This window comes from Triturus cristatus, chromosome 10 (assembly GCF_964204655.1).
Source record: "Triturus cristatus chromosome 10, aTriCri1.1, whole genome shotgun sequence".
In the NCBI taxonomy this organism is placed as follows: Eukaryota; Metazoa; Chordata; class Amphibia; order Caudata; family Salamandridae; genus Triturus; species Triturus cristatus.
In genome coordinates, this window is record NC_140593.1 from 477,892,877 (window position 1) to 477,909,513 (window position 16,637).

At 44.0% G+C, this 16,637-nt stretch overlaps 1 protein-coding gene across 1 annotated transcript in view; it reads left to right on the plus strand.

The window, feature by feature from the left end:
- Positions 1-16,637, plus strand: part of PITRM1 (pitrilysin metallopeptidase 1) — a 369,052-nt gene that overhangs the window by 124,658 nt on the left and 227,757 nt on the right. Inside the window, exons 13-14 of the mRNA XM_085631897.1 lie at positions 8,015-8,149; positions 10,505-10,643. Coding sequence (XP_085488023.1) covers positions 8,015-8,149; positions 10,505-10,643 — 274 coding nt within the window. The remainder of the gene's footprint in view (positions 1-8,014; positions 8,150-10,504; positions 10,644-16,637) is intronic.

Genomic DNA, 16,637 nt, shown 5'->3' on the forward strand with positions numbered 1-16,637 from the left:
CCTATTTTGACACACAATTTTTGGGAAAATTTCATGAAGATTGTTCAAACAACGCCAAAGTTATAGGCAAGTAAAAAATGATTTTCCTATGGAAACGATGTCCTAACTAGAACTACCTACTGGCTACTTCCAGTAGGATATATATATATATATCTCAAATGTTACAGGGACCTTATAGTTGGGCTGAAATTTCACTTGTACAAAACCAGAGAAATTCACCGTTATAGTTAGTGAGTGAATTGTAACTCGCACTCCCGCAATGCACTGCTTATGACCTCACATATTACATCACTCATAACCTGGTCAGTAACATCGCTGATAACATCTCAAGTGACATCACCGATGACATCATCCACAGAATCCCCCTACTCACTCACACCCATATAACCTTTCATACACCCACTCCAACTTCCACACTACCATTCTCAAACCCAAACGAGTACTTACACAGCCTCTCACTGATTCATAGGTCAACACACATCCACTCAACTCACTAATGCAACCACAGACATATCCTCTCATACACCCTCTCACACACTGTCAGCCATCCATAGAGCTACTCGCATACCTACTTACCCATACAGTAAATCACAGCTACACACTTCACCCACACAGTTACACACTTCACCCACACAGTTACACACTCACCCACTCCTACAGATACTAACATGTACTCCCTCATACAGATGCTAACATGTACTCCCTCATACAGATACTAACACATACTCGCACATAGTCACTGATACAAGTATACACTCACCCATGCAGCCACTTGCACATTCACATTCATTCACTCACTCACCCATACAGTCCCTCTCACATTCATTCACAGATACGGTCACTCACCTTTACTGCCTTTCACATACCCAGTTGCTGACCCATACACTACTGACCCATACACTACTGACCCATACACTACTGACCCATACACTACTGACCCATACACTACTGACCCATACACTACTGACCCATACACTACTGACCCATACACTACTGACCCATACACTACTGACCCATACACTACTGACCCATACACTACTGACCCATACACTACTGACCCATACACTACTGACCCATACACTACTGACCCATACACTACTGACCCATACACTACTGACCCATACACTACTGACCCATACACTACTGACCCATACACTACTGACCCATACACTACTGACCCATACACTACTGACCCATGCACTCACTTACCAACCCAACCCAGCCATACATATACTCACTCGCCCATATAGCCCCTCACACACTAACCCATAAAGCCACTGACTCCCTCACTCACTGATCCATACAGGCAGTCACACACCACCTTACGCACCCACGCAGACACCCATAGAGGTACTAGGACAACCAATCACTCGCCCATACAGAAACTCGTTTACCTACCCACACACCCATACAGCCACTTAGATACCAGAGATGCAGACAATCACACACCCAGTCATTCACCCATACATTCACTGAGACACCTAATCACTCACTTATACAGTCAAGTCACATATCCACTGAATCATCCAATCAGGCACTCATACACCCACTGATTCACCAATACAACTTGGTATACATAGTTAACACTTAAATAACTTTTTTGAAAGTCACTGGGTGATGTTATCCGTGATATCAATTGAGATGTCATGAGTGATGTCACGGACCATGTCATGAGTGATGTAATATGTGAGGTCATAAGCAGTGCATTGCGGGTACGCGAGTTAGTTAGCTCACTAACTAGAACAGCTGAATTTCTCTGGTTTTGTACGAGTGAAATGTCAGCCTAACTAGAACGTCCCTGTAACCTTTTGGTTGTTTTCCCAGTGAATTTTTATGTTTTTTTTAAAGTAGTAGTCGCGTTTGCAGAGTGATGGAGAAAGGGGGCGGGGCCACAGACCAACTCTCAGAAATCCCGCTGTGTAGGACTTGCTGGAGGTACTAGGAGGGCTTCTTGGCCTCAAGACCCCGAAGGAGTAAAGTGGACTTCATCCCCCAACCAGTAGTGCACCAAAAGCCGCGTTTGCAAAGTGGTAGAGAAAGGGGGTCTAGCCTCCGAAGACCTCTTAGTAATCCCGCTGTGTGGGACTTAATGGAAGTAACTGGAAGGGATGTTGTCCCCCAAGGATGTCCTTGGGGGCCAACTAGCCCTCCAATAAGTCCCAGTAGGTAGGATATGGATATATATATATTCGCGGCATGTGTGCTGTATATACACATGCTTTGCATTCTCCTGCCATCTAGTGTTGGGTCTGGATGATTGCAAGTTGTTTTTCTTCAAAGAAGTCTTTCCAGTCACAAGGTAAGGTGACTGCTCCTTTCGGTGGTAGTTGGCATGGGCATCAACTCCATTCTTAGATTGTTTTTTTCCGCCATTGGGTTCAGACGTGTATTGTGTCGGTTCTAAATTGTTCTTTGGGTTCTAAATCATTCTTCGGGTTCCCCTAGGTGCGCAAGATACTCCACCCTTGACGGTATTGTTCTTGTACATGTTTCCCTCTTCTCCGTTTATCAAATTGTTCGGGGAAACACTCTTATATTCGGTAGGAAACATCAAGGGCGGCCCTTGGGCCTAGCCGCATTGGTCCACCTTACCGCCGATGGAGCAAACTCCTTTCCAATTCTGTCATCGGTGCCAAGCAGAGCACAAGGCGGAAGACTGAGACCGCTGTAAATCGTTTCGGTCCAAGAAAACTCTACGTGATAAGTTGGGCTCCATGACGAGAAATGCAACACCAAAGCATTCAACATAATCCGGATATCTTCAGCGTGAAATCCAAGCAGGAAGAGGTCATAGCGTCTGCGGCAGAAGAAGAGGCCTTCTCCGTTCCAGAGTCGGAGTCTGAACTCGTGAACAATTTTGAGTCCGAAGACGTGCCTCGTGGACAGGGTGCCCTGAGTACCGAAGACCCCTTGCCACCCAAAACCTTTTACAAAAAGCATAAGGATAGGCCATCACCTCTGCCTTCGGCCAAGGTCGGCTCTGAGACTGTTTTCGACGCCCCGCCTCCTGGCTTGGCACCGAAACAAATAGTCAAGCCTTCCGCTCAAGACCGAGTCAGCCGAAATCATCTTTGGATCTGAAACCCTCTGATTCAAAGGACAAATCTGGTTCAGATCCGAAACCCTCCGGTTTGAAGGACAAATATGGTTAGGAGTCGAAACCCTCCGTTCCAAAATAAAAACTTACTTCGGAGCCGAAACCTTCTGCTCCTAAAGGCAAATCTATCTCCGCACCGAAATTAAAGGACAGCCTCACCCAGCCTCCCGAGCCTATTTGAGATCTTCTTAAAGCTAAATTGGATCCTAAACAAAAAGATTTATATCAATCCTGATACAGGATCTATTTCTGCTAAAACACCAGCCAAACGCAAACTTCCTGAAGAGGACCCTACATATAAAATCCTGAAGAAGACAAAGGACATGGCTACCATGCTTATCCTGCCTCGCAACCCCCTCCCCCATCTTATCCGCATTTACCAATTTTAGCTCCTTTACACATAACTGTTGTAACCTTATCTTGCTGAGTGTTAATTGTAAAGATGACAGGAACCAGAGTAAGTAGAAGTCCTGTTTATTTGGCCAACTCTCCGCAACTGAACACAGGTGTCAACATTCTACTTTCCGCTCCCGGTGGGAGACACCAAGGGAAGGGAGATGGAGGGGGGAACGAAACATACCATTGGCAACAAGATACGGTTACAACAATAAGACCTCAGGGATCTCCACATACACAGACTGAAGGGGATGATATCGATGAAGAATACACTTATTTCTCTGTAGACCCATGGAATGATTACACCTTTGACCCTCCATTGGATACTGACCCAGTTCTTTACCCTGCAAAACAATCACCACCAGATGATAATGTGGCTTATCAGGAACTTATTGTTAGAGCAGCAGAAAATCATGGGGTGGCCTTACATAAAGAGTCGTTAGAAGCAGACTTTTTATTTGAACCACTTTGGTCCACAAACAGGTCAAGTCAAACACTCCCTATGTTAAAGGGCATGATGTGGCATGCAGATGACATCTTCAAAGACACTGTGCGAGCACGTATTTTAACTACCAGAGTCAATAAAAAATATAAACCTTCTCCATCTGATCCTGTGTTCATCAAAGGTTAATTACCTCTGTGATTTCCTAGTGGTGTCCAATGCTTGCAAAAGAGCTAATTCGCCAACCTCTGGTGATGCACCTCCCCCAGACAAGGAATCGAAGCTTATAGATGCCTCGTGGAAACTAGTAGCGGCTCAGGCCGCTAACCACTGGCGCATCGCAAACACACACGGCCTACTAGCTAGGTACGACAGGGTACACTGGGATGAGATGGAGCAACTGCTCCAATATCTCCCAGACAAACACAAAAGCAAAGCACAAGAGTTAGTTCATGAGGGCAAACTCATTTCTAACTCTTCTATCAGATATGCTCTAGATATCGCCGACACCGTGGCTAGGGAGCTAAATACCAGTATGCTTCTCAAAAGGCATGCATGGCTTTGGATTTCAAGTTTTAAACCTGAGGTTCAGCGATCCATTTTAAACACCCCTTTTGACAAGCAACACCTGTGTGGTCCTGAAGTCAAGCAGGCTTTGGAAAAAATGAAAAAAGACAGAAATGACTACGTCCATGGGAGCGCTCCAGTCCCCATCAAATAGAGGCTCCTTTTGGCACTCCTTTTACAGAGGAGGGTCCAAACCACATCCTCAGACCCAAATGCTTCCTCTTAGAAAGGCAACACCCAATCCTTTCCCTATAGAGTTCTTTTTTTTTTATATAGGAGGGTATAGAGGAAACCATTCCAAAGGTAGGGGTAGATGTGCGACACCACGTAAGTCCCCTTCTCTCAACAAACCGTGACTTGCCCGCATTCCCCCCAATTATTTAACGCCTGTCAGGAGAAGACTTCAACAGTTTCTCCCCATTTGGCAATCCATAACATCTGACACATGGGTGACCAATCTTATCCGACAGGGTTATTGCCTGGCGCTTACCACGAATCCTCCAAATATTCCACCTTTATACTCACAAACTGTCGTCAGACCACTTACAGTTACTCAAACGGGACGTGCAATCTCTCTTGGAAAAAGGAGCCTTAGAACCAGTTCCATTACAGAACCAATGTTCAGGGGTTTACTCTCTCCACTTTCCAATCCCCAAAAAGGACGGCTCCTTGAGACCAATTTTGGATCGGAGTGTTAAACCAGTACATTGTGTCAGAACATTTCCATATGGTAGCGCTTCAACAAGTGCTTCCATTTCTACAGCAAGGCGACTTTATGTCCACACTAGACTTAACAGATGCACACTTTCACATTCTGGTCCATCCAGCTCAATGCAAATATCTCAGATTTCTGATAGCAGGCAAACCCTATCAGTTCCAAGTACTCCCATTCAAAATAACTACTGCTCCCAGAGGCCACTCATCTCCAAAGACAACAAATTCACGTCTTCCCATACTTAGATGACTGGCTCATCAAAGCCAGCACACACCAGAAGTGTCTAAAACACACTCAGACCAGGCTAAACCTACTCCATCAATTGGGATTCACGGTCAACACACAAGTCTCATCTACAGCCTTTACAAATACAATATTATCTGGGAGCGCTGCTCAGCACTCGCACGTCTCTAGCCTCTCGTAGTGCAGACAGAATTTGCAATATTCAAACTGCTATTACAGTTTCGAGCCAATCAAACCTTACCTGCCAAAACTTTTATGCTGTTAGAGATGATAGCGTTCTGCATTGCTATAGTTCTTTATGCAAGAGTACACATGCGTCCTCTACAAGAATGCTTAGCACGTCAGTGGAATCGGTCTCAAGGTCAATTAACAGATCTAGTGATGGTAGACAGCCGCAGCCATCACTCTCTTAAGTGGTGGAACCCACAAAAGTTATCAAAAGGGCGGCCCTTCATCGACCCTGTTCCACAGATCATGGTAACAGAATACTCATTGCTCACAGGTTGGGGTGCCCATTTCCACAATTACACAATTCAGGGTCTCTGGGACAACCAGCACAAACGTCTCCACATCAACTATCTAGAGCTTCTAGCAGTATTTCTAGCGCTGAAATCTTTTCAGTCTCATGTCGTAGGCAAAGTTGTCCTATTTCGTACAGACAACATGACGGCCATATACTATGTACAAAAACGAGGGGGGGGGGGGACGGGACACACTCTCCAGCTGCCGCGCCTTTCTCAGACCATCTGGAACTGGGCAATTCATCACAAAATTCATCTTCTGGCAGAACTCCTTCCAGGAGTCAACAATCAAATTGCCGACCGACTTGGCAGAAGGAGGCAGCAAATAAAAGAGTGGGAACTTCATCCCCAAGTTCTCCTTCCATACTTTCAAAAATAGGGATTCCCACAAATAGACTTGTTCACCACGGTGGACAACTCAAAATGCCCAAACTTCGCCTTCAGGTTCCCACACCCTCCATCCAAAGCAGTGCCCTATAGATCAATTGGTCAAGGATATTTGCCTACGCTTTTCCTCCTCCCCCACTCTGGTTCCAAAAGCTCAGCAAAAATCGTTCACACTGATTTTGATAGCTCCCACATGGGCCTGTCAACCATGGTTCACCACACTTTTGGAACTCAGTAGTTCCACATCAAAATCTGCATCTCAATTCCAGCCTTCTCACTCCGAACCGTGGAGAAATCGGACACTTAAACCCCAAGGAGCTCAACTTAGCAATTTGGCTCCTGAAGTCGTAGAGTTTGGATACTTAAACTTGCCACCAAACTGTATGACTATTCTAAAAGGCGCAAGAAAGCCCACTACCAGAGCTTGTTATTAAGCAAAATTGAAACGATTTGTTAATTATTGTATTAACAAAATGAATCCTCTGGATGCTTCTGTTCTAAACATGGTTTGTTACCTTCTGCACCTACAGCAAACTAAGTTTGCTTACACATCTATTCGATTGCACCATGCAGCAGTAGCTGCATATTTACAAAACAGACAGCATTTATCTTTGGTCAAAGTCCATGTGATTAAAGCCTTCATGAAAGGCTTAAAAAGAGTAATACCACCCAGAATAACTCCAGCACCCGTATTGAATCTCAACATTGTACTTACTAGACTCTTGGGTCCACCCTTTGAACCATTACACAATTGTTCTTTACAGTTCCTTTCATGGAAGGCTGCCTTCCTCATTGCAATTACTTGATTAAGGAGAATTGGGGAGCTTCAGGCATTAAACTTAGAAGAACCCTTCTTTCAGCTTCATAAAGATAAGGTAGTTCTTTGCACCAACCCAAAATTCATCCCTAAAGTAGTTTTTGCTTTTCATCTTAATCACTTGAGTTACCTCTGTTCTTCCCTCAACCTGATTCTGTAGCAGAACGAGCTCTTCACACACTTGATGTAAGAAGAGCGTTATTGTATTATATTGAAGGACACAAGATTTTCATAAAACAAAAGAACTGTTTGTTGCATTTGCACCACCTCACAAGGGCAATCCTATCTCTAAATCTGGCATTTCAAGATGGATTGTTAAATGCATTCAAATTTGCTATGCAAAAGCTAAAAGAACTTTATCTATACCCCCTAAAGCGCATTCCACTTGCAAAATGGGGGCATCTATTGCCTTTTTAGGTAACATTCCTATAGATGACATCTGTAAGGCAGCAACATGGTCTACACCACACACATTTACCAGACATTGTTGTGTGGATTTATTAGCATGCCAACTAGCCAATGTAGGGCAAGCAGTGCTAAAAACACTTTTTCAGACAACTGCAACATCTACTTGTTAGCCACCGCTAAAAAAGATGTAGCTATCACACCAGTTGGCCAAGGGCAGACCTATTTGTTTTGCCATTGCTTGTTGTTGTTGAGTATACATTTTAATTTCAGTGTCTATTCCAATGGTCATTTTGATTTGTACATGTGTAGTTTGGAAATGGACTGAGCACACTGGTACGTCCTATTACTACACGAATGCTTCTAGCGACTAAGTGGTTGAAACATCACTTGTGATTTTATTCTTGCTTTTTTCTCTTTCTAGTTTATAGCTTCTTGTTGGAATCATGATGGGGATCCTGTTGATCTTTTGGAAATTGGAGATAAAGTGAGCCAGTTCAGACGGTGCATTGCGGAAAACCCCAAATTTCTTCAAGAAAAAGTCAAACAGTACTTTAAGGTACATTGAATTGTAAATATGTTATTTATAGTTTTAACACCTCTAATACACACAGTTTTAGGAACAGCAATCACATTAGTGGCTGACCACTTAAGTGCATCAGATAGCGGCAGCTAGAATTTCTTTTGTTCACTTGTAAATCTTCCTTGCAAATAAAGTATGTCTCTTTCAGCAACATACTCTATGAAAAGCTACCTGCCATGACATGTGACGGAGTGCACAAAAACCTATGTACTTTGATCACCTTCTTGATGTGTAAAATATAAGTTTGACCAGATATTTATATTAATTTGCATTGTAAAATCACCTTTTTCAGTACCATAAAATAAGAATTATTGCTGAATTATTATATTTTAAGGACACCGCCTCAAAAGTACATATGCTTAATACTTATTTACGAGAAATCTTTTACCATTTAATCTATGAAATGTAACTTTTATCAAATATAAATGACAAAACGTAAGTGACTCAATCAAATATGACTTTTTGAAGCAAAGTATTTAAGGCAAGCTTTAAAGACCTTCTTTTAAGGATTTCAGAGCATTTCCTTTTAATTGATTGGTAAAAACTAAAAAACACAACTTAATGTGGCATCTTATACAATTCCTGTTTACTTAAAAAATGGTAGGGCTTTAGTGAAAAAGAATGACTGACTGAAAGACCAATCAAGAAGGCTAGTAAACGTTTGCTCTTTTGGCGCCTCCTGTACATAGACAGATAATATATGACGGTCATTAGAAAACCTTTTATAAGCTAGGCACCGCTGTCTGAAGCACTGACTCTCAATGCTCCATAGTCACCAAAATGGATAATTGTGACATTATCAGAGAATTTCTCCCATCTGCATCTTAACCCATTTGGTACTGTATGAGGAGGTGTTTTCACATGGTTAAATCTCCGTTTAGCATTATGGAAGAATGTCAATAGACTAACTTTGGAAGACTGTATTGCTTTGGTGGAGGGTGTAGCTTCCTTGACTCCTTTACTCCTAAATGTGGTGTAGAAATAGCCCAGGAATCCTCATTATTTACTGTCTTGTGGGAAACAGGTAATGAGTCTATTTCTTCATCTTTGACCTGTTTTAAAGAGCTTGGCAACTTTGTGCCTGAAGTTAAGACCTATGAGCACATAATGTTTTGAGGTGAGAACACAGTCGTGTCGGTGTTCAAGACTCCAGTTTTTGCATTAGCGCTGGATTATTATGATCAACCCAAGGGCTTGGTTTCGTGATACTGCCTGGCCCTGCTTGACATTTCTATTTAATTGGAGTCCTGTAGGTAATGCACATCTGCTTTGCAACAGCAACTCATTTGATAATTTTTTCAAAAAGCTATTTATACTCTCCCGTGGATAGTCCATTCCAGTAGGATTTTAGTTTTATACATGCAGGGTTGAATTGTAATGTTTTTCATACATTGATATGAGATGCTCAACCTAATATATAGAAATCTCATTTTTGGGCCATTTTCGAATTATCTTGTGAACAGGGTGTAGGCGTTCTCTTCTGAAGACATGTATAGTGTTCCTGGCAGCGAAAGCTTGTCTTTCAAACTGTTTGCATTATTCCTAAATTTTTTGTTAGTTTGTAGTTCCCTAATTGGAGACATCAGACCTCTACACAGGGTAAATGCTAGAAGTGCGTCTTCTCTCTCTTTCGTTCTCTCTCGCTCTCTCTCTCTTTTCCTACAAGCCATTTCGTTCTTTAATGATACATCACTGCTTATGTTGGACCCAAATGTTTGTCTTTAGAGGGACTTTCTCTCTATCTGACTGAATAGTAAGATGGCTGGTCGGTGCGTTTCTAAAGACTGCAACTTGGGCTATTCTCAATGGTTTGTATAATCTCTATGCTATGAACACAATGCTATCCTGAGAAAGGTCATTGGTGTAATCCTTGGATGTTTGTAGCTCCCAGAAACTTGGCCAGCATATATTAGGGAGTCTTATCCTGTGTAAGAGAAGGCTGAAGATGTACAAATATGTTCAAGGTGCTCTGAATATAACTACTCTTCCTTTATACCATCTACTGCCCCTTTCTCGGTTTTACACATTCAAGATTCACCTATTCTAGTCTACATATGTTTTAGGGTAGTTGGAGAAAGGTATTGAAAGAGGCAAGCTAAAAATAGACATTAATGTGTGTCTAATTTGGCGAGGGCTCTGTGTTGCAGGTACCTTCCATTCCCTCTGACCTCTTGGTTGTCTGTACTGTTATGTCAAGTTTGGTAAAAAAAATTCTCTGTGGGGAGCAACCGTAGCACCAGACTAAAATGTGCGTTAGGACTATGCAATTCATTATGGTGAGTACGTTTTACATTTTATTTTCTTGTTTCATGCTTATTTTCGTATCTACAGGATAATCCGCATAGATTGACATTATCAATGAGTCCAGATGCAAGCTACTATGACAAACAAACCAAGGTAGAGGAGGAAAAGCTGAAAGCAAAGATCCTTGCTCTTTCTGAAGATGAGAAGAAGCAAACGTATGAAAAAGGTAGAGCTTTTCTCCCATTTAGTCTTCTGCCCAAACGCTCACTACCTCATGTCCATCTTTCTTCAATCTTAACAATATTGGAGGCAATGTTATGTTAGGTTGTGTTTATTAGGTGCCACACGCCTTCTAGAAGATCCTTTGGAATGTAAGATTTATTCTATCAGTTCACATGAGTGCATGTGGTAGAAGGAGACTAGACTGAGTCTGAACGGGCAGACAGTGCTTTTTCGTATGAAGCTGTAGCAACTCTTTAACCACTTGGAAGTTTTGGGCATCTGGCTTTGGTCATTACAGCTCCCTTGGTTTCTGTGCTCTGTTCTTTCAGGCCTGGTCCAGTCTTAACCGATAGGGGGTTTGGAGGATCCAGTCCATGCAGTAGTAGTAGGAACTTTAACAAAACATTTTGAAGCTCTGAGAATTTCTTAATCAGTTCAGGGTCAACATTGTTTCAGACCCCTATTACCAGCACTCTTGATTCTCTTCCAGGGGATCCTCATCAAAGTCATAGGCACATGAATACTCCCGCCCATGCGCGTGACCCCGGAAACATATAACATAGATGTGGAAATATATATATATTCGGCCTTCCATTAGTAAATGCTGAGCAATGTTGCAAGAAAATTACCTTTTATATAAATACATTCCAATAAAGCGGGGAGAAAAAGCACATTTGAAAAACTGCTTTAATATACAGCAGAAAAGAATGAAAAAACATTGTCAGCACATAGGCTGCATTGCAGAAAACCTCACTGTAGAAAGCTGACCCAAAGAAACACACAGATAAACTGGCACCATGCCTTTAAGGCAGCCATGACCCCTAGCTTCCCATCATGCCTCAGGGGGGACAGGTCAGTTGTTTTTTCCGGCTCCTTCTGTCAGGACCCTGGTTACTTCAGCTCTAACTTTTTTCTGATTTCTGTCAGAAAATACTTCTCTTTTTTTGTCAAAAGCTTTTTACTTCGTCTTTTTGTTGTTGGAGTATGTCTCTGCTAATTTTAAGAGAGTTGAGCATTATTTTCTAGTCAAAAATGCCCTCTCTATTTGACTCTTGCCCTGCCTGTGGCAAGAAGAAGGCTAAACAGACTCCCATCCTGTCTGTATTCTCTGCCTTCCTTCTGATCATAATCCAAAGACCTGTCCGCATTGCCAGCTACTATCCAAAAGAACTCCTAAGGACAGGGAGAGGATTCGCCCCTATGGGCTGGCTGAGAAGAAGAAATCTCCTTCAAGAGGCAGGTCTCCGATGAAGAAGAGGAAAGAGAGAGCCACTACTCCATCTAGAAGTAAGGTTCCAGTCTGCTCTCCATCGGCGTCGGGCTTGGCGCCTCAAATACCTTTATCTGCAACGAAAACGTCGACGAGAAGACCATCGACGGCAGGCTTGTCGTCCAGAGAACACCGGTCGTCGACGAACACAATAGGTACGTCAGATCCTCCTCCGTCCTCAACCCGGCGTCGATCGGAGTCGATCTGCGTAGGTCCGGGCTCGCCCACATCGAGACATAGATCTCCATCGTTGCCGGCAAGTCAGCGTTCGACATCGAGACATGCCCCGCCGTCGCAAGGCCATCGGCGATCGGCATCGAAGCAGGTGTCTCTGTTGCCGTCAACCAGGTGGCGGTGAACGTCGAGACACGCCTCGTCACCAGAGGCAAGGCACTCATCGCCTCTGTCGTCGTCCAAGCGACACTCTACGTCGAAGGCTCGATCTTCGCCGACGTCGAAGAAAAATTAGTCGTCGAGGCCCAGTGTGAAATACACCAGACGTCGTTCGAAGTCGAGACGGCGATCTCCGTCTGCGGTGAGAAGTGCCCCGATCTCGACTCCACTGACTTCCAGTAGACTGTCAATGTCGAGAGAGATCGAGCAGGCATCAAGAAGCTACGTCGAGAAGGATTTCTCCATCCATCCGTTCAGCGTTGGGGGTCTCTTACATGCGCAATGTCGAAGGCGAAGTCTGTGGGATTCAGGGGTTCAACGTCGCACCATACAACATTGAAGCACACGGTGAGATCAACTTCGAGGAGACGATCGCGCTCTAGGGACTCACCAGTGATGGTGACGCAGAGCTGGTCGACGTCGAGGCACTCTAAATCGACGTCACTTCGCTCATCAAGACGCCGATCTCGCTCCACAAGTCACAGAGAGTCCTCTCATTCTATCCAGAGCTCACCCCAGACGATTGCGACGTCACGCAGTTCTTCTGCTCATTCACCAGAGCATCAAAGATCACCAAGAGGCTCTCCAAGGAGACAACGATCTCCTTCAATACATCTTTCACCCAGATGGCTCCAACCTCTCCATCATTGGCAGACAGAACCCTCTGGTCACGCCCAGCGACCTATGGACTATTCCAGTCCTCTGCACAGATCAGTTACATCATCTTGTGCAGGAGGTGGACAGGTCTCCCACCACTCAGACCAGAGAACACAGAGGCAGATCTCCTGAGCGCAGATCGACTCAGCAGGGAACACCATTGTGGTCTTCTTCCTCGACACACTCGTCCAAAAGGGATTACTCACCTACCCTTATGTATAGTCCTCCTTCTAGGGTGTCACCCATCAAATATGTGAACACTTTTCATGATGTTCTCGCCAGAGGAGCACAAAAGCTGGGCATCACCATGTCCGCTCCTCAGACCACCACGTCCATCATTTTCGAGACCCTCCATCAGAGGTCTGCGACTAGACCAAAACTTCCTTTGGTCCCTGGTATCAGTGAGCCGGTAATGGACATCTTCCTAACTCCATCATCGGCTAAAGCAGCTCTGACCTGCTGCATCAGATCCTCTTTTCCTCAAGTCGAATCCGCCACCGGACTCTGTCATTGTGGCAGCAGCAAAGAAGACGCACGCAGTTGCTTCTACCTCCTCAACTTCTCCAATAAAGAAAGTATAGCACAGGACTCTTGGGGGAGGAAGGCTTGTGGCTCTGCAGAGTCTTCTCTTCAAGTGTCTAACGCTGCGGCTCTGCTGGGCTGTTACGACAGGTCCTTATGGGATTCCCTGGAGCGTTTCAAAGAAACTCCCAAAAGGGAATCAGCAGGATTTCTCTGAAATTCTCCAGGAGGGTGCGCTGGTAGCAAACCAGGTAATCAGCACTTCAGCGGATGCAACGTCTTTGGCGGCTCATTCTTATGCACATGGCATATGTGCACGAAGATCTTCCTGGTTGCGTCTGACAGCGTTGAAACGTGAGGCGCAACAACTCATCTTAAATCTCCCGTTTTCTGGCACCTCATTGTTCGAATCACACACAGATGAGGAAATGGCCAGAATGAAGGCTGAGTTGGACACCTTAAAGGCTGTGGGTCTGGAAAAGAAAAAGGAATTTAAACGATGCTACAGGCCCTACAATCGTAAAACTTACCAACAGAGGGTTCAAACCCCTCAATGGTCGCAAAACAAGCAGAACAAGTCCCAGTTACAAGGCTGTCGTTCCTCGAGAGGAAGAGGAAGACACCTACAGCAGTCCTCTTCAGCAGCAAAAACCCTAGGGAACCAATGATTTTCTGCTTCCTCTAGCACTGTTGCACACACCAGTGGGAGGAAGTATCTCAAACTACAGATAAGGTGGCGCAACATCACCAAAGATCAGTGGGTGCTGAATATACTAGACAATGGATACGCACTACGTTTTTGCGCGTCCCCAAGACACATTCCTCTGGTAAAATCCCATCAGCTACATCTAGATCTCCTGCATCAGGAAGTGTCGACCCTTCTCAGGAAACTGGCCATAGAAGAGGTCCCTCCTGCACAGATAGGACTGGGAGTTTAGTCAAGATAATGCCTTGCTCAGAAAAAAGACCAACCAAACAAGTTCAGACCAATTCTAGACCTACGTTCTCTGAACAAGTAAATCAAAAAGGAAAAGTTTCGAATGTTGGCACTCCATCAAATATTTCCACATCTGTGAAAAGGCGATTGGATGTGTTTAGTGGATCTCCAAGATGAGCATTTTCACATTCCAATCACACCACGGCATCGCAAGTTCCTGCAATTCATGGTGGGCACGGCTGCCTTAAAGGCACGGTGCAAATTTATCTGTGTTTCTGTGGGTTAGCTTTTCAGCTTTCTACAGTAAGGTTTTCTGCAATGCAGCAAGGGAATTTTTTTCTTACAACATTGCTCAGCATTTACTAATGGAAGGCTGCATTGTGTGTGTGTGTGTGTGTGTGTGTGTGTGTGTGTGTGTGTGTGTGTGTGTGTGTGTGTGTGTGTGTGTGTGTGTGTGTGTGTGTGTGTGTGTGTGTGTGTGTGTGTGTGTGTGTGTGTGTGTGTGTGTGTGTGTGTGTGTGTGTGTTCACTTAAAAAACCATAGGTTTCACACATGTTATAGTTAGGGGGACATTTCACTCGTAAAAAACCAATGAAATTCCCCCGTTATAGTTAGTTCAGATAACTATAACTCGCGCGCCTGCAATCCACTGCTGATGACGTCACATATTACATCACTCATGACATCACTCATGACATCATCCTTGTGATAGAGTGGCGGCCGCGCGAGTTATAGTTATCTGAACTAACTATAACGGGGGAATTTCATTGGTTTTTTACGAGTGAAATATCCCCCTAACTATAACATGTGTGAAACCTATGGTTTTTTAAGTGAATTTGCAAGGTTTTTTAAATGCTAATTCCTAACTATAACGTGTGTGAAACCTATGGTTTTTTTCAGTGAATTTGTACGGTTTTTTAAATGCTAAGTTATGTATGCATTATTTTTTTTCTTTTTGGTTTTTCACCGTGCGCGCACGGTGCGCGCACCACCGCGATTTAAAAAAAATAATGTTTTTTTCTGCCTTCGGGGTCCTTCAGGGACCCCCTGACAAAGGCTAGGGGGTCAGGTACTCTCTACCCTGCCCCCTTTTCCAGGGTCCCGCGCATGGGCGGGAATATTCATGTGCTTATGACTTTGATGAGGATACCCCTGGAAGAGAACTAGGATTACAGGTAAGTAATTTATCCTTCTCTACCTTTTTGAAGTTGGCATGCATTTCAAGTTTAGTGTTGCTAGATCGGAGGGTGTGTATGTGGTTACTTACTTTCAAAGGTATTGTGAATCTGACAAGCCATTTCATTCTTTAATGGCACATCACTGCTTATCTTATGTTGGACCCAAATGATACTCTTTAGAGAGACTTCCTCTCGCTCTGGCTGCAATGTGATTTGTAGGAATGGTGAAGATTGGTGCGTTACTCCTCCCTCAGATTTTCTGCAGAGCATGCATAGAAGTTTGAATTTGGTTCTTTGCCATGCAAGGAGCCAGTGGAGCTCTCTAGTTGTGCATAGTGCGGTCTCAATCCTTGGACTTCAGGCAAAGTCTGGCTGCTTTATATTGATGTCCAAAAGCTTCAGGTGATTTAATCCTGCTGTAGAAAAATAATCTATGTTGCCATTATGAGATTACGGGTAAGAAGTGGGTAATTGTGTGTTTGTGTCTTTTTTTTATACACACACACACACACACACACACATATATGTATATGTCTCTCTGTCTCTGTCTCTCTCTCTCTCTCTGTCTCTCTCTCTCTCTCTCTCTCTGTCTCTCTCTCTCTCTCCCCCTCTCTCCCCCTCTCTCCTGAACTACTTCCAAATAAATGCAATATGTTCGAGGCATGTGTGCAGTAGATACACATGCTTTACATACTCCGTGTAGGGTCCGGATGTTTGTAAGTTGTTTTTCTTCAAAGAAGTCTTTCACATTCACGAGGTAAGGAGACTCCTCCTCTCCATAATAGTACGCTTGGGCATCGACTTCATTGTTAGATTGTTTTCTGTCCACCATCGGGTTCGGACATGGTTTGCACCGCTCAGGTTTGAGACCTTTCTTCGGTATCCCCTAGGTGCTCAACCCACTGTACCCTCGTCAGTATTGTTTCGTACACGTCCACTTATTCCTGCGTATCGAAAAAATAAGATAACTCCTATCTTCGATCGAGAAGATGTCATTGGCGGCCTTGAGGCCTAGCTGTGTCAGCCGAATTCCACTCTGT